This window comes from Pygocentrus nattereri, chromosome 16 (genome assembly GCF_015220715.1).
Source record: "Pygocentrus nattereri isolate fPygNat1 chromosome 16, fPygNat1.pri, whole genome shotgun sequence".
NCBI classification, from domain to species: domain Eukaryota; kingdom Metazoa; phylum Chordata; class Actinopteri; order Characiformes; family Serrasalmidae; genus Pygocentrus; species Pygocentrus nattereri.
In genome coordinates this window covers 15,864,931-15,884,478 of record NC_051226.1, presented here as the reverse complement: position 1 = coordinate 15,884,478, position 19,548 = coordinate 15,864,931, and the positions used below count along the sequence as shown (strand labels likewise).

At 39.4% G+C, this 19,548-nt stretch overlaps 1 protein-coding gene across 1 annotated transcript; it reads left to right on the top strand.

Annotated features, from left to right (window-relative positions):
* The first annotated feature begins 801 nt into the window (after window positions 1–801).
* On the top strand, window positions 802–17,471 carry vsig10l2 (V-set and immunoglobulin domain containing 10 like 2). The gene is made up of 18 exons (XM_017718962.2): window positions 802–873; window positions 2,187–2,540; window positions 3,413–3,688; window positions 5,540–5,815; window positions 6,481–6,735; window positions 7,770–8,030; window positions 8,338–8,631; window positions 8,780–9,091; window positions 9,196–9,477; window positions 9,685–9,960; window positions 13,538–13,795; window positions 14,017–14,277; window positions 14,435–14,728; window positions 15,372–15,683; window positions 16,720–16,842; window positions 16,932–16,956; window positions 17,132–17,223; window positions 17,339–17,471. The coding sequence occupies exons 1-18, from the start codon at window positions 804–806 to the stop codon at window positions 17,407–17,409; spliced, it is 4,092 nt and encodes a 1,363-aa protein (XP_017574451.2). The 5' UTR covers window positions 802–803; the 3' UTR covers window positions 17,410–17,471.
* Window positions 17,472–19,548: the final 2,077 nt, after the last annotated feature.

Genomic DNA, 19,548 nt, shown 5'->3' with positions numbered 1-19,548 from the left:
TTGTATTTATTCAGGAAGAAGGTTTTTCTTATCTTGTTATCTCCACTTCAGCAGACTGTTACCTTCAGAAGTCTTGACAAAATAATTGAAGAGGTGAAGTCGGTCAAGAGGGGAAACACTAATGCAAATGGGACTGCACTCTCTTATTCAGTTAACACTGTACCAACCAATACCTGACAGTGTTGTAGCTTTCAACCTAATGCTTTACCAGACTATGTATTACTATGTATTACATGCTATGTATTACTGAATGTGTATGGGTGTGAGATAAGGGGTGTGATTGTTACGCAGTGGTGTAACATGAGGAACTCAAGTCTTACTTGGCTGAACACTGTAGTGCTGTTACTTGAAAATGAGTCTCTATCACTAAAATACTGACCTCAACATGGAGAGAAAGGTCAGCATAGAAATGAACAGGGAAACAGTATTAATGCTATCTTCATTTACTGTACACTAATGGTTTAAAACATCCTATTGTACAAACACCAAGAACTGGCCCTCCTGTGTGTGATGGAATGACACAAAAGCCAACTGCACACACGTCTTAAATAATGCATGATGCAGGTATCATCGTGTCATCCTAAACCCTCTCTCTCCTCTCTACTGCATTCCTACAGGTGGGGGTGATTGGTGAATAATTCAAGCCAAATCAGTTTACAGAGACTCGATCAGCTCCCACTCAGTTTCTCCCTGCCTGTTTACACTAGCTGGACTCACTGCTTGAACAGGACAGGAACATTTTGTCAGTTTTGGCCAGTTTTTCCCATTGTGGACATTGGTTGGACACTGAGCATCATGGAACCATGAAAAACAGACTAGTAGGGTTGCATGATTTCTGCCTCACTGCATTTCTGCTTCCTCTCTTCCTGCACGGTAAGACGTCATACATACACAAGTTAAATTTATTGCTGTGTTTATGCTAAATGAGATTAGTTTTACTTTGGTGGTTACTCACTGTGCAAGTTCATAAATCAGGAATTGTGACATATTTTCGTCAAAATAGTTTTTTGACGACATAATAATCTAATAGTAAATAACAATACATGAAAAATATGACATTGGCTCACAGTTACGTAGCTCAGACACAGATTTTCTGTTTCGCATTTAAAATCAAAGGAAAAAAATACCACTTTAAATGACCTGGAGGTGCTGGCAGATCCATGATTCCATTCCTCAGTCCTATAACTTAAGAATAACTATGTAATTCCTATGTAATTACTGAATAATAAGTCTTAAGATGTAATAATTCCCGGAATGTAAGGGATTAGGAGTTATGGTAAAAGAAACAACACTAATTTTCTGTAAAGACAAGCCTGACCTACCCAGTAACCAATTCGAAATCTAAAACAGACCAATTAATGCCTCATGACTGTGTCCCTGTTTTTGTGGCAAACATTTTTCAACCTAATATGTAGAGTGTGGGTGATTACTCTACAAGGAGTTATCAACCAAACCCTGACAGTGGAGGTTAAGCACTTTGCCCAAGGGCACAACCGAGTAGACTCAGTCAGTCCTGGGACTGGAACCCACCACTTTTTTTGTTTGCTGGCTCACTGCTCCTATCAAGGCTATTGACCACCCCATTTGTACATTAAACAATTAAATAAAATCTGCATTTGGCAGATATTAATAATTATATGATACAACCTATATATATATATATATATATATATATATATATATATATATATATATATGATTGTCCAGGTTTATTCATAACAGATAGATATTTTCTAATTAAATTACAAGAGTTTAAGTCATAAAACTTATTACTTACTTAAAATAGTATTGAAAATGAGGCTCTTCTCTATATGTGGCATTTTGCTTTTCAAATCTCTCTTCATGGACTGACTTGCAATTCTCTCACAACTGGCCATGAGAGACTTGTACATTAACATGGTCAATCAAATTGTATTCAAAATGCTCAGTCAAACAGCCCTGAGAAGGACCAACTGCAGGTAATGGTGTCAGACACACCAAACAGAAAACAAACAGCCATCAATGCTCACCAACAGACCGACAGCATCCAACAGTGTGCTTGGTTTCAAGCTCTATTCTAAGCACAAATAAATGCACAAAAATTGCTGTTAGTGGTAATAAGTGGCACAATACAGACGTGTCTGTGAAAATGACAGAATTTCTTCAAGAACTGTGTTTATATTACTGACGCTACACTTTCCTCTCAGGGCTAGAGATCTCTGATCCAGGGCAAGTAGTGTACAGGGAAGCCAGAACCAGTGTTGTGGTGGAACATGAAGCAACCCTGGAATGTGGCACCACCCTCCCTGATGTCTACATCTGGAGCTTCACCAAACCAGGCACAGACACTATTCGAGCTGTGGTGTATAACTTTGGCAAGGGTCCAAAGCTGCAGCAGCTGGCACAAGATCTGGGGGACCTGGATGTCATCACCAACAGCTCCTCTTTGTTCACTAAGAAACTTCTTATAGCTGCAGAGGGCTTATACACCTGCCAGGCTCTGTACGACACTGCGGAGGGAGCCAGACTCTACTATTACTATGTGCGTCTACGGGTTTTAGGTCAGTAACAAAAAAGTCAGAACAAAGAAGCCAAAATAGACATTACCTCAACATTCTTGCAAAACTAAAATTTAGATAGCGGATGGACTGAATTAACCAGTTACAGCATTAAAATGATCTTTTATTCAAAGCAAAGAAATTGTGATTAGCATTTTGATTTTAAACTGATGCAAATTTGGGCATGGGTACAAATTTGATCTGACAAGTGGTATCAACATCAAGAGGCTTTAGTCTGCCAATAGCAATTAACAGGATTATTAACGTCATGTATTTTCTAATATATTCAGTATACAGGTTAAAGTTTATTGTCTGTTGCATATTTCTGTGCATTATTGCACTAGAACATCTCCATGCTGCTATAAATATTGCAACTAAATATTTCTATAATGATAAGTGTGATGATATTGAGGTTGTTCCACAAATCTGACAGACAGAAATTTTGGGGTGGCCAATCAGATTTAAAACTACCTTTAAAACTACATATGGGCTTCACTAACTACAACTAAATGAAATTACAGTGTGTATTGGTTTTAAAGAGACTTTTAAAATGTATAGGACGTTATCTGTCTCCTATTAGAGTAAAAAAATAGGCAGAAATGCATTCTCATATGAGGTAAGTGAATGGTCCGCTGCAGGTGGGAGTGCACAACATTAATCCCAGCTCCAACCCCCACCTGCCTCCATAAATGTGCATCGGTGTTCACAGGATTTACAAAAAAGGCTTGGAAATATAACAAGATTTCAGATCTTCATAATCCTAACTTTCCTATCGATTGAAAACAGCCAGAATAGAATGGTATTAATGTCTGTGTGTATTTTAAAGAGCTTTTCTATGTCATAAACTTTTATAAGCCCTCTGATGTGCTCCACAGTGCCTGTGTACAAGCCCTACGTTGTACTGAGTAACTCATCAGCAGTGGAGGGTTCATCATTTTGGATGCGCTGTGGTCTGGAGAATGGCACAGAGCCCATTAACTACACATGGGAGGAGGAGAGCCGCAGTGGGCTGGTCACCACACTGGCTGAGAGCAACAGCAGTCTGATCAACATCATCTGGGTCACTCGCAACCACACTGGCTGGTACAGGTGCCTGGCCAGGAACGAGGTCAACCAGCAGCGCAGTGATCGTATCTGGTTAGATGTCTTATGTGAGTGAGGGGCTAATCAAGAGCGTTTGTCAATTTTCCACACATGACTCATGGATTGTGTAATACATGGAGTATTACAACTGTCTTAAAGTCAAAATTCTATTTGCCCATTCTTAGATTGTTTTGTTACTTGTTCTTTGGAATTGTACAGTCTGAAGCAAATGAGATTCTGAGGGGAAGCCTCTTCTCTGAAACGCTTCTCTTTCTACTATGTGTAAAGAAGCTAAACCAGCTAAACAGTGATAAACAATGATGATTGTTCTTAACCTGGAGTTTGGGACTCCCTTGGTTGTCATGGTGTAGTCTGGGGGGGGCGTTTGGGGGTCGTGACAAGTGTTGCATATGTGCATACAAGCTCTGCTCCACCAAAAGGCTATGAAAGAAGCTAATGTAGACTCTATTATATGAATTTCTATTGGGTTAGCTCCTAGCAGAGGGAGGGGTCTTGGTTGGCCACTGAACTTTAAGCTTTTTTCTCAACGCTAGGTTTAGGATTTGTGGTTTGTGATAAACTGCTAGATAAGGAACGTAGGCCACAGTGAGTGGACTCCATATTTGGTTCTTCTGTAATTTCTTTAATATGTACACTGGTGCATGTGTGGCAGGGGGGCTGCAGGAGGGGTGGGTTGACAAAGAGGGGGTTACAAAATATTTTGGTTACACTACTTTGAGTGGTCCTTTGTAGATGGGACACACTAACAACATGTCAGTGAAGTATCAGTAGTGCAGCATGTAAATACATTGAGGTAAATATCTTGTTGATACATTCCTTACATTAAGTAAATGTATTGTTGATATGTGCCCTATGATGGACGCCCCTCCCCACCCTGTGACCCTGGAGATTAAGCAGCTTAGATAACGTGTGTGTGTGTGTATGTATTTTGTTGAAATGTTAAATGAAGTAAACTTGATATGTTACTTTCATTACGCAAAACCTAACCTTGCCCAACCTTACCCAAACCTAGCCCTAATACTATCTTTAACCAAAATATAAAATCTAATCCCTATCCCTCATCCTGGCCCTAATCCTCTTTACCAAGGCCCAAGACCTAATACCTAACCCTAACCCTGGCCCTAATCGTCACCTTAACCAAAACCCAAAACCTAATTCCTAACCCTTACCCTGGCCCTAATCCTAACCTTAACTCAAGCCCTAATCTGAACCATAACCAAAACCCAAAACCTAATCCAGTGAAGCTCCAGTTACAGAATGGTGTCAGCAGTGTGTCTTTAACAGCTTGTTAAGGATGCTGAGATGGTCTGTATTATATCTGTTACATGTTAAGTGACCTCTAAGGCTAAACATCTAAAGATAAATTTGGACAAAGTGAAAAAAAATGAACAACATATAAACAAATTTTATCTACACAGTTAATCAAAAGTCTCTTGATGATCTTAATATATTCACTGCTGCTGCATCACTGATGTGTTGTTGAGAGTCTGTTAAGTAAACGCTTAATTTCATCTAAAGAGGACCACTCAAAATAAAGCGTCATCAATATTTTCAACCCCCCAAAAGGTTAAGGACCCCTGTAATACAAAATAAGGGATCTGCTCTCACAAGCGCAAGGCAATTTAATTGTAGACCAATCTATGTAAGCTGTGAGCCTTTTTCCCTAAGCCATTCAGGCTGAGAGCACCCAGTCAAATGTCAAATGTTAGAAACAAAAGTACCAAAAAGAACCAATTAACTGTTCACTCCTTTCGAGAAGTTAGAATTTGTTCAGCTGCACATTTTAAGTTGAAGCGTGCTTCTCCATCTTGTCACAAGGTTGATTATTTTTCTGAACTGTAATGATATACAATTCAAGTGTATCTTTCTGCATGTTAATGTGGACTTTCTCTATTCAGATGGTCCAGACTTGCCTCAGGTTGATGTCACAGCTTACTCAGTAACAGAGACAGGCTACTCAGCACTGGAGAGAGGAAATGTGTCTCTCATGTGTCAAGCCTCCTCCAACCCTCCCAGTCAATATGCTTGGTTATACAACAACATAGAGATCTACACTGGAGCACAGCTCACCATCACCAACATCCTGCGTGTACAAGCAGGGTACTACACCTGCCTGGCCCAGAACACTTACATCAACTCCCGCTCCAGAAAAACCATCACTCTCACGATCTACTGTAAGTGCTTCACCATTCAACTGGAGTCCACTTCACTACTGTAGCTATTGCATTCTATCTTTCACCAGTATTTTCACTTATATTACAATACTGTGTCACAAAATTCTTAAACATCGTAATAAATAATGATCTTATCATTACCTGACAAAATCCCACAGAACTCCCTTCATTTATTCAAGTTTCATCTTTTTCAGTGTCGGGAAAAGCAGAATACATATATTGAACAAAACAATACACAGAAGCCTCAACAACTAAATATATCAAATGTTCAGTTTCAATTATACTGACCTCTGGCCTATGAGGATGTACATGTGTTGTTCTGACAACATCAGTAGCTTCTTTGATTTGCAGATTTTCTTTTCTTAGTATCAGACAGCTACACATCCTCTCAGACCCATATCACTGAGTTGTCATCTAAAAATGGAAAGAGCCTGTGGATTTTTTCAGATCTGATGTTCTCCTATCTCGCAAAGATGAAAGCTTTAAGTACTGTTAATCTAATGGTGACAGTTTGGTGGTCTGCCAGATCTTGCATGGTAGTGTCATTCTCTATATTTTTAATATTTCTACTCCAGTTCTAGAGTGTCCATTGGCTTAACAAATTTGGGGCTAAATACTTGGACCCTGTGACCTGCACTATGTTACAAAGAACCTTGTTCCAACAGATCCACCAGCCGGTGCTCCAAGTTGTTCCATCTTTCAAGCAAACAACTACACTGACTTGGCCCTGTTCTGCTCCTGGGTGGGTGGTTACCCTTCAGCTAGCCTGAAGTGGAGTCAGTCAGTGAATATCAATCAAATGGGAATTACTAACTTCACTCAGATCCAGCCAGGCCCTGATACTGCTAACAACTCTGTATTCACCTGCTACGGCTCACATGTTGCACTAAACATCACTCAGAGCTGCAGCACTAAGACATGTGAGTATGAAGCTACAATACAGCAGAACTTTTAATAGATATTTGTAAGTCGAAATAAACATTCATAGCGTGGTGTAAAACAATGCAAAAGTAACAGTAAAAACATTAAGGACCATAATTCCTCAGAATATACTTTATTTTTTAGTCTAGGCTTAATCCCGATCTTGGAAACTGACTGAATATAAGTAGATGCAAGTGAAGTAAATAGTAATAATGTTTAATATTTAGTCTGAGATAAGAATGGTGTCTGTACTCTTAAAAATGGCTTTTATATGATTTCTGATTATAACGTGACAGAATGACGCAGATGCTTGCGGGTTTAAAGTGAATGAGAGGCTTTACTAGTCAAAACAGAATCCCCAATCATAGTCAGATCATAGGCAATGGTCAAAACCATAAAGGTCAAAATACACAAAAACACAAACATGGCCAGGTGAATAGTCCAAAAGGGATCAAGCAAAAGACAGATCAATAAACAAGGCAAAACAGGTCAGATCAGGAATAAACAGTCAAAAATAACGGTGGAAAGAAGCAGTACCTCACAATGAAGCTATCTACAAGCCCAGGCTTTAAACTAAACTAATCAGAGGACAGGTCAAACAGATCAGTACTCTGGGGAACTGGAACGCTGGTTGGAGCACAAAAGTGATGCTGGAGTCACGTGATCTCTCAGGGGATTTTGGGAGAGTTCACAGAGAGTTCAGAGCCAAAGGGAGTCATGACACTAACAAATTTGTGGCTGTTTTGGACGCATCCAATTTCACATAAAATCTCATTGGCTGCCTGAATTTTTCTTTTGAAATTCAATTGGAATAGAGAATTGTGCAGGGATAGCTTTATTTAAATCTGCCATCTTTGGGTATCTTTGAAAGAGTTGTATTAAAACTAAGATTAAATATGTAATCTATTCAGACGCCGATCTTATATATTCAAAAATGCCTGGAAACCACTTCAATGACATCAAAACTATTCAGTGTCATTCAACTCCCACACAAAAAAGCCTCTCTTCACCACAAATATCCTGTTCTCCCAAGGGCTGCCCCAAGGAGAACCCCAGTGCTCTGCAAATTCCAGCCAAAATAATGAATACATGATGCTGTCTTGCTCCTGGGTGGGTGGACTCCCTCGAGCTCTGCTGTGGTGGGTCTCCAGTTCCGGGGATGTCCACGGCACATTTGAGGAGAGCTCCAACATCCTAGTGCTGCGTTCCAGTGCCACCTACAGTGGCAAAGCCTTTGTGTGCCATGCCAAACACCCACTAACTAAAGAGAGCAAGACGTGTGTGTTAAAACTGGGTAAGGACTTTTGATATGCAATTTAAGAGGCAGCATGCTTGCTTGATATCTTAAAATTACCAATGCTACTATTGTGTAACAATAATTTACTCAATGAGGTGCAATGCTGGGTAGTAAGCCACACTGTTTCTGTCATTCATAGCAATACAATTTTATAATGTTTATTATATGGACCTCAGCAATAATAAAACAAACACAGTATGGATTTCATCCTGCATTTTTTGTTCACAGTAATTGCCAAGAATTCAGGAGAGTCCTGTAATTGGACATATTCTATGCAGCATTTCCATATGCCTTTCTCTTCCAGAGACTCCAGTGTTGATCACTGAGAACAGTGTGGTTTCAGTATTTGAGGGCAATGATATTCAACTGACCTGCAGTCTAAGTAAAACCTACCCTCCAGCTACAGAGATTATTTGGTATAACAAGTTAAGGCAGAATGTAGGTGACACATCCAAGAAGTACATCCTTCAGCGAGCTGCAGCCTGGACAAACATGACTGTTCGGGAAACAGACAGTTTGGTAGACAGTGGCTATTACTGGTGTTCCGCTACCAATGCTGTCGGACGCACAGACATGCCCATCCTATTGCTGGTGATGAGTGAGTTGACTAAAACAAACATTCAAATTAATTTCACACAAAAAAATACAAGAATAAATATCTCTTGACAACATATTTAGACTCTGTAATGCTTTATATTCCTTCCTTGGAATGACCAAGACTGAATTGTAATGTTTCTTTGATTCAGGATACCCAATGCCTCCAAACATTACTATCAGTAAGATCGTCTACACCAGCCGTCAGCGGACAGACGTTAATATGGAATGGATGATCCGGACAGACAGCATCCTCACTGGCTTCTTTATTGAACGCCAGAGACTCCCTGGTCCTGATGGGAAAAGTGATATTGTGCCCGTCTGGCAGAAAGTGGCAGTAGATCTGGAGCCCAGCACTCGCAGCTACCAGATCAACAATCTGGATCCTAATGTAACATATACTTTCCGCATAACAGCTATGAATCGTCGTACCACTGGTAATCCTTCAGAGATCAGGAGCCCAGGTGAGAACTGCTACGATGCTGTGAACCTGTATTAAATTCATAGAAGCACATTGGCTGTCATCAAGGTATTAGTTATTACATCTCTATCCTTTACGATTTAACAGTATCTATGCCAGTGTCCAAACCCTACATTGTGTTGAGTGATCGATCACCTGTGGAAGGCTCATCAGTGTGGATGCTCTGTGGACTGGAGGCTGGAACAGAGCCTGTTAGCTACATATGGGAGCAGGAAAGCCACAGTGGCCTGGTCACCACACTGGCTGAGATCAACAGCAATCTGATCAACATCACCGGGGTCACCTATAATCATACTGGCTGGTACAGATGCCTGGCCAGGAACGAGGTCAGCCAGCAGCGTAGTGATCGTATCTGGTTAGATGTCATATGTAAGTGTGGGTTTTACAATCTTGTTTGATGTTTTTGCAAAAGTTACCTCATGTCTAGTTTCCAGAAAAATGAGGACCTAACAAAGAGTTGTATTTTCAAACAAATCAGGCGTATGCACATTTTTCTCATTTCACTGAATAGATTTTATGTTAGTATAATGCTTAATGCATTCAGATGTTTCTTCACATGTGTTATGTCTGTTTCAGTTGGACCAGAACAGCCTCAGATTGATGCCACAGCCTACTCAGTGACAGAGCAAGGCTACTCAGCCCTGGAGAGAAGAAACATTTCCCTTACATGTCAAGCCTCCTCTAACCCTCCTAGCCAGTACGTCTGGTTCTACAATAACTCCGAGATCTACACTGGAGGACAGCTCACCATTAACACGGTTCTGCGGGGGCATGCAGGGTACTATGCTTGCCTGGCCCAGAATACTTTTCGCAACACCCTCTCTAAGAAAACCATCACTCTTACAGTCTATTGTGAGTGCATTTTCTCCGCATCCTCTTTTGGTAGATGTGATGTTTTATGTTTTTTTATGTCATTCCTGCTTTCATCTTCTATTCATATTCTATTACAAACCCAATTCCAAAAAAGTTGGGACAGCAATGAAATTCCAATTAAAAACAGAAAGCAGTAATTCATAAATCCACTTTGACCTGTATTTGAACAAAAAGGTAGGTAATGTAATATCTTATCAACTTCATTAATTTTCATAAATATATGCTCATTCTGAAATTAATGCCTACAACTTGTTCCGAAAAACTGGGACGGGGCACTTTAAGACTAGGACTTTTGGGAACTAAAAATTATCTTAAACAGGTGATGAGGTGATGCTATCATGCTTGGATATAAGAAGAACATCCAGGAAAGGTCTAGTCCAAGGATGGTTGACACTTGGCAAATTACCAAAAATGCATTAGCAAATAGTTCAACAGTTTAATAACAACATTTCACCCTTTACAGTGCATAATAACATGAACGATTCAGGAAATCCAGAGAAATGTATGTGTAAAGGAAAAGTTAATGACAAATGAATGACCTTAAACCTCTCAGATGGCACTCTTAAGACTGTAATGACACAAATGTATGTTAAGACTCTACTACGCACCGTGGAAGTCATATATCCATGATGTCCAGAAATGCTTCCAACTTCATGGCATGATTGTGTATTAATGGGTAACTTGCACATCTGTAAAAGTACTATTGACACTGAGCACATTTTGGAGCAACGTATTGGATCAGTTGGGGTCTTCATTCTCCAAACAGTTATCATGTTCTGTGGTGTAACACAGTGGTACACATATGTCTGTTCCAACATCTTGCAGACATCTGAAGTGAAAATTATGACCCTCATAAGGTAAACCATCAAGTATGGTGTTTTTGTATCATTTTCAATTTAATACAGGTCAAGAATTTTCTGTTTTTATTGGCTTTTCACATACTGTCCCAACTTTACTGGCATTGGGTTTGTACTTATTAAGCTGTTTTGCTTTAAAACTTGATATAAACAACTAATCAGCCTTCAGTCTGGTTCTTCCCACCATGATCAATGCCAATTGCTCGATCTCACCTTGTTTTCACACTCAAATTCAAGAGCATTGATCATCTAACATTACTTAACAGATTTGATCCTATGTTTTCTTTCATTTTTAACTCAATATGCTCTTGTAAAATTAAAACCACCCCAAAAAGAAAAAGAAGGCACTCCCAGATTAGCCCTCCGCACTTATTTCAATCCCTACTGTCACAAGAACACCTAAGATAGTTTTTGATTTTTTGAAGGGATGAGGCTATACAAACTGCCCATGTCATGAGTTGCATTTTGATTTGATACAGACATGGAAGACAGAAACTTATGCAAGTCTGTGAGAGATTGCTATAATTGTAAGTTTTGAATGTAACAGCTAAACACACTAGATATACTGTGTACTTATAGCCATATGTGATCACTTGTCTTTGTGCTTGCTGACTGTAAATAATGTCAGTGAACTACAGCCGCTTACTAACATTGCCTAATTTCACAAAAACACTCTGTCTCAACTCCATGTTTGCAAATGTTCAAGGGTTAAGGATTAGTTTAGGAGGATGAAAGGGAAGCCATAGAGAAAAAGAAACAGAAGTGGGAGCCTTTGAAGCCTAAATCGGCATTTAATTTCATGAAAACAAAGCAAACGTTTACACATATTGCACATGTGGTTAACAATCTCAATTACAGTACATTGGAAACTACTGTTTATGTGGCAAACTACAAAACTATGGATTTTTATGGGAGCTAAAGCCCAGAAGACTTATACATAGAAGAGTGGGTCATTCTCCAAAATGTGTCAAATCACAGAAGATCAAGTTTAACTGCTCAAGCAACATTACAAGAGGGACGCAAAGTTAACTGTCAAATCTGCGCAGCAGATGTTAAGCTTCTGGGAAAAAAACCCTGGAAGATGCATGTACACTCCCCACTGGCATCAGAATGAGAGAGTTGTGACAGAGAAAATCTGAGCATATGCACCCAAACTACTAGGAGAACCTACAAGAGAAAGAAGTTGAGTGCTGAGCTGTGACTGTAGGTCTAAGAAATGAACTCTTCTGAGAAGTCAGGTGACAGGGCACCACCCCCAACATTCAGTTCTCTTATGCAAGCAGCAATTGGATACTCTGAAGAAGAAGAGGTTTCCAGTCACCTCTGCTAGGAATCACACACACGGTGCTGCAGAAGATCTGCAACCCATTTTATCTCTGTGGGTACTTCATGACAGGAAGAACCACCCAGAGCCTCACAGAGAACAGCGTAAAGAGGTGTTCCCTTGAGAGACTGATGCTTTGAGATAATGACAGTAGGATGATTTGCTACACTTATATAAAGCCACACAACCTATGCATATTAGCTTAGCAAGGAAGAGCAGTGTTGTTTGCTGGACACTGACTCCCAATGACAAAAATGGCTGAAGCGCTTTTAAGAAACAGTCTCCTGCCAAGAAGGTCAAGCTGATGGCCAGAAATTGGCTGGATATCCCTACCATCAGGTGCCACCCATACTGAAATTAAGTGCTGGGGAAAGATGCTTCTGGAAAAGTGTGCTTTTGTACTGTCAGACAATGTGACCAATGGAAACGTGAAGTTCCTAAAATGTTAAGCAAGACCAGGAAAAGGCTACTGCATATTACCATTTGGCCTGCACCAGTGGCTCCTCTATGCCTGTAACACAATCCTTTCTGGTCCGCAGGTTTTTTATTAATATTAGCATGTTTCACAAAGCCCTGTACTACAATCCCCAGCCTGCACTACAATCATGTACGTAATGTGTGCTCTCACTACATTCCCCCAACAATCTATGGGATAGCAGTTATGCCTCTGTTCTACCACACCGGTCATATCACCAAACAGACTAGCTGCATGTCAGCTGCGGTTCAACCAATATAAACAGCAGCTCAGGAATGGTTTCCAAGAATGAATGAACTTGCAGCAAAGAATAGATGCCAAGTGTTTAGTTCAAGTAAATAGGTAGGTTTAAAATACCTTTAATATTTGAAGTATTCAAGTAATATTTCAAGGTCTACTACAAGTGCCTATATTTGGCTGGTGACATTTTGCTGTATTTTAAATAAACACTGGCCATTTCTAGTTGTAGCAAAATGTTCTTTAAAAATGAAATGAAAGCACAGGTGTCCTCTTGCCCACTGATTTACTGAGACTTTTTAATATTGCCCTTTTAGTGACTGAGTTTGCCATCCCTGCTCTATGCTATTTGGTCTCTGCAATGCTTCACTGACAGCGCCTAAGGGATACAGGATGCTATTACATATTCTGATGGGTAATGCTTAAAAAGGCTGTGACTGACTAAACTGCCACTACTATTGTTTACTGTTAATGCTGCACTGAGACTGATCCTCCATCTGAAAGAGTATATTTATGTGGTAGGCATACCAGATAAAATAGCCAGTGAGTGTAACTAAAACGTTTTTATACCTTAAAGACTACCAAATGGAATACAAGTGTATTTGTGTAATGAGAGGTGGGTCAAAAACACTGCACATTCATATAAATATCTTGTTCTCTCAGACCCACCAGATGGCGTTCCAACTTGTTCCATACTCCCAGTGAACAACTACACTGACCTGGCCCTCCTCTGTTCCTGGATGGGAGGCTACCCTCCAGCTACTCTGAAATGGAGTCCATATGTGAAAGGAGACAACAGAGAAGGAATCTCTAATGACACTTTGATCCAGCCAGGTCCTGATACTGCTAACAATTCTGTATTCACTTGCCATGGGTCACATGTTGCACTAAATATCGCCCAAAACTGTAGCACCAGGACATGTGAGTATGTGATCACCCCTGAGTACATAGCTGATAAGTTCCTATTCTTCCAGAATGCATTTAATTTCAACGTACAATTCATAGCATCAATTGAGAGAAAGGTTATAAATATCAACAATAAGCTGTCTAAACAAATAAACAAATAAACAATACATACCAATTTGCTTACAGTAGAACTCTGCAACTTGTGCCCTTTAGTGTAAATATACTGTTGCTTCCAGGGCTGCCCTATGGAGAACCTCAGTGTTCTGCGTATGCGACTCGCAATAATGAGTACCTGATGCTGTCCTGCTCCTGGGAGGGTGGTTTCCCTCGTGCTCTGCTGTGGTGGGCCTCTGATTCCGGGGACGTGCAGGGCACATCTGAGGAGAACTCCAACATTCTGATCCTGCGATCCAGTGCCACCTACAGTGGCAAAGCATTTGCGTGCCACGCTAAACATCCATTGGCTAAAGGAAGCAAACAGTGTGTGTTAAAACTGGGTAAGGAGTGCTCAGGAGGAAGCATTTTGTTGACATGTGTACATTACTATGAACAGAGAAAGAAACATGCCCTTTATTACGTCTCTGTTGCTCGTTCCTTCCCTTTTCAAGTAATTGAAGATGAAGTACAGTCTATTTATATGGCTCTTCCTTCCAGAGGCTCCAGTGTTGATGACTCAGCGCAGTGTGGTTTCTGTCTATGAGGGTGATGATGTCCTACTCACCTGCATTCTGAGCAAAAACTATCCAGCAGCCACAGAGGTCACCTGGTACAACAACTTAAGGCAGAACATAGGGGAAATACCCAAGAAGTATGTCCTTCAGCAAGCTGCAGCCTGGTCCAACCTGACAGTGCGAGAAACAGACAGCATGGTGGACAGTGGCCAGTACTGGTGTTCTGCTAAAAATGCTGTTGGAGGAGCAGAGATCCCTGTCAAACTGGTAGTGATACGTGAGTGCACAGCAAATGGTTGCATTATCATAGAGTTACATACAAAATGTCCTTGCTCTGGATCAGCTTGATCTTACACTGAAAATATAAGAGAAATCTTACCTTTTGGTGAGCTAAAATTATTTTTAAAAATAAGAAAAACATTTCTGCCAAGACAACAGCACTAAGCATCCTTCCTTAACCATGGATGAATTGAATAGAGCGAGAGCTTTCCTTCTTCCAGATGTCTTGAGATCATTCAGAGTTCTTTATCCATGCTATCCCTGCACCCTATTCTTTAGCTCAACCCTCAGGTTTCAGTTTAAGGTGAGAGGACTGTTATGGTAATTGCAAAAGCTTAGTTCTGTGGTCAGGGAACCATTTCAATTTAGTTTGGAGGTATATGTTTAATGTAAGATCAAACTTATTAAAAGCAAAGACCTTATTACATAGTGCATGTTGCTCTTATTTAGTTATTGAGGGCACTGTACATGTATTTGAAGGAGGTGATGAAAACCAGCAGCTGCTACAGTTGCTAAAACCATGAGTTTAACACATTTCTTCAAGGAACTGTTTTTTTCAAGATTTATGGATCAAAGTAACACAATTTTAAAACATCATACCTCATTGAATGACTTATGTTACTGATTTTCATTTGATTCAGGGTACCCAATGCCTCCAAACATCACCATCACTAAAATCATATACAGCAGCCATCAGCGGACAGATGTTACTGTGGAGTGGCTGATTCAGGCAGCTGCTGACCTCACTGGGTTCTTCATTGAGCTTCAGATGCTCCCTGGTCGTCTAGGGAAGAGTGGCAATGTTCCTCTCTGGCAGAAAGTGGCAGCAGATCTGGATCCCAGCACTCGCAGCTACCAGATCAACCATTTGGATCCTAGTGGCAAATACGCTTTCCGTGTAACAGCTGTCAATCGCCGTACCATTGGACATCCTTCTGCGATGAAGAGTCCAGGTGAGAGGAAAAAAGTGAGACACAACACACACATCAAGGTTCTATTAACTCATTAAAAGGCCAGGGTCTGCTGCATCGGAAGCCCAATTTTCAAAACATTTTGTAAAATGAAATAATTAAGATATAAACAGAGTCATCCAGAGTTGTTTGATAAACCAGCCATTAGGGGTGTACTTTGTGTACTTCTGGTGCCGGTCCCAAGCCCAGATTAATGGCGAGGGTTGCGTCAGGAAGGGCATCCGGCGTAAAACTTGTGCCAAAACTATCATGCGGATCCAGAGTTGTTTGATGTGAAATTCTTTATAGAGAAACTTACTGACTCAGATTTCTTTACAGTGGTGGTGAAAGGAACCAGGGGTCACATATCTTCAACACCAATACAGCCCTATATTTTATTTTCTATCCAAAACCACCAGTGAACCTACATGTGTCTTATATGTAATGTTGATCATAGTAAAACTGTGGTAAATGTAAAAAAAGGTTTTCCTTTTGTGTCACAACACCGTACAAATAGTACAGCTCTGCCATGAATGTACAAAATATACATTTTAGGTCAAAAGTTAATCTCAAAACTGTCATAAAAACAATGCCTCTGGCATCAGGCAACATATCCATAACCATTTTTATGTAATAACTTTCTGTGAGGGAGCTTTTAGAGGCATTAAACTCTTTAGAAGTCTGATTCCTATCAGTGTCACTGTGAACAATTCTGACTAAGTTGCACACTAGACTACCCTGAATGACTTTGTTGACATTGTAAGTTTTAATTATGTGGAAATTTTGAAAAATTTGTGGAATTCCTCTTTAAGGAGTGCATCTGCTCATTTTCCTCTAAATTTATCATCTCTTGTGAGCTCAGCTTGTAAGTGCCACACTATTTCCAAACTTAGGTACAGTACAGTGCACTTCATGTATATTAATATATCATGGAGGCTTTACTTTTATTGCACAAAAAACAGGCATTACAGGACAGCGCTGCAATTTTTTCACAGCAGAATAACAACAAATACGCAGAAATACCTATGCTGTCTTCCAGCTGTCCCAGGCTTTAATGCCTATCCTTCTGTGATTGGAGCAGCCATCGGAGGTATGCTTGTGGCAACAGTAGCAACTGTGCTGATCTTCCTTTATGTGCTGAGGAACCGCAACAACATCCCACGTATGTCTCTAAGTCTAATGCAGAGCGAAATGTGCTAATTGTGACACTGTCATTGTACATTAATTTGCTTTTCAAATTTACTTTTACAGGTCTTCATGACGTGATGTTTGGCAGGTAAATAATATTGTTATAAAGATTTTTTCTTTCTTAACTTAATCATGCATAGTATGAAGATTTGCATGTTCATATATTCTATGCCTAGTACAAAAGGTGCTGTATCTACTAACTAATATACATATAAATGTTTTATACTTGATATATTTGTCTTTAAATGCCTATGGTTTCTCAGGCAGAACAGCCAGTCCAGAGAAAATATTAACTTCCCTGAGGATGAGGTTGTTGGAGGAGCAGAAGAAGGAGGCAGAGCAGAAGTTAGTCCAGGTACTCAAGTCAATTACTGATGTTTTTAGCCATCATTCAAATGAAGATCAGTAGTCACGCAGGTCATTCTTTATTTTTAGTTTAATACTAATCTGACAATCCTAATCTTTCCCAGGAACATCTGTAACACTGCCAAGATCTGCGATGCCTGCAAACCTGCCTCCCCAGATAAAGCAGCCAATGTGACCATAATGGACAATCCCTTGAGTTTGGAGCTTTTGAACACAAAGCAAATCTTCAATTATCAACTGGCACAGAAACACACAAAAAAAGTGGAATATTTTTTGCATTAGGGACTTTAGAAATAGTTCCTAACAATCTTTTTTGTACTTAAAGGAGGTACCTTTATACAATCCTCCTGCAATAACAAATTATTCATTTAAAAATGTATTTCATATCAAATCTTAAAAATACAAATAGTTTATAGACTAAGCTTAATAAACCAGCAAGCCACTTTCTGCTCTATTTAATCATGGGATGTATCATGATTAGAATGCTACACCAACACCAGAAATACCATAATGAACAACCAATTCACTTCAAAAGAAACCAAATTGAAATACTTTTTTAATAATTACAATATATTGTCACTGTTCAAAGAAAAACAAATATCTCCAAAATGGCAACTTTACAGGAGAGGGCAAAAAACATTCTCAAGTTTATGTAAAAAGATTTTCTTTCAAGCTATTTTGGAGCATTTGTGTTGATCAATTTATCACTAAATTTTCACATCACGTAAATGGCAACTGCAGTGTCTAATGTAGAAAAATTTTAATTGGCAAAAATGGAGATACTTTTTTGGAAATGATGATATTTTGAAACAGTTCACAATAACAGTTCAACAAAAAAAAACTATTTTGTCTGCAATATCTGAATATTTTCATATCACTGGAATTGCACTAAAATAATAAAAATGCTGCTGGATTTTGGAAAAAAAGAATTACTATGTTTTTTTTTATTCATTTTCTTTTGACTGAATAGCATTTGTATGAGAAAGCGGTTAGTGCCCCACATAATGTTGAACAAAATATTCAAGTAATGGGTCTAAAACTATACAAAACATCCACAGTCCACAAGGTGAGTGTGTAACGGCTGAGGCATGGAAGCAGGATGCATATTCAAGTTGCTTTTATAGAAATTATAATCCAAAGTAACAGAGGATTGGAAAAAAGACATGTCCACAGCAAAAACAAACTATAAGATGCAAGAAATCACAAGACAAGGTAACATCCACAATGCAAGACAAAGACTGAACAAACACAGGGGTATCAATACACTGAGGAAAAATAAGAAACACCTGGGACTAATGAGGGGTGGAGGACAGACAGGTGGAGCAGATAACAAGGGGGCTGTACCAGGGAGGAGACACAGAACAGCAACAAAAACACATGGTAATAGAAAACAAAGGCACATGGCTACCACGGAGGAGAAGGAACATACACTCAGAGGGACATGAGGAGAATCCGTGACAGAGTGTTACAAAGAATAAAGAAATAAAAAGAATGAAAGTCACAATCAGCAAATGGTATTTGACTAAATACCACTTGTTTCCAAAATATAATGCGGTCATTTTCTGCACACTTGTTCATTTGAAAATACTGTAACTTTTAGTTTAAAATCATGACATAATTATAAACCATGCAATCACGACAATAGCAAATGTATAATGAACAATAAAGGAACGTTAGCAACAGAGTATATGGGTTCTTTGCACTTATTGCTAAATTAATATTTGTTCATTTCTAATCATTTAAAATTATTAATATTTTGACAGTGGTTTAGGTTTCCTGGTGCTCATGTTCACAATGCTGTGATCACAGATTAGGACAGACCAAAACAGAAGTGCCCTTTTACCATATTGAGCTCAGGTTTATCTTTTGCTTTTATGTAGAACTGTGCCAAAAGTAAGAGACCACCCTTTCCGTTACTCAATGTCCAGTCAAAACAGTCATGAAGTGTAAATCTTTCATTTTTCAGTATCAGAAAAAAAATCAAGAAACATTAAACAGAACATTGCACAGAAGGCTTGAAGGTGCAACAATTAAGTATATCAAATTATCCTTATTTAATTTCAAGCCCCTTTATACTTTTTAGCTCTGCTCTTGCTTCAGATCTTACATTACATTTACAGCATTTAGCAGACGCTCTTATCCAGAGCAACTTACAAGAAGTGCTTTGTCAATCTAGAGAAAGTATCTTTGCTAGTTACCAATAGCTTAGAGAAAAAGACAGTCCTGAGCTCAGATACTGCTAGAAACACTTCAGATCTGAAATCTGTTTTTGTCTGTCCTTCCACTGTGAGGAGACAACACAATGACTCTGAAA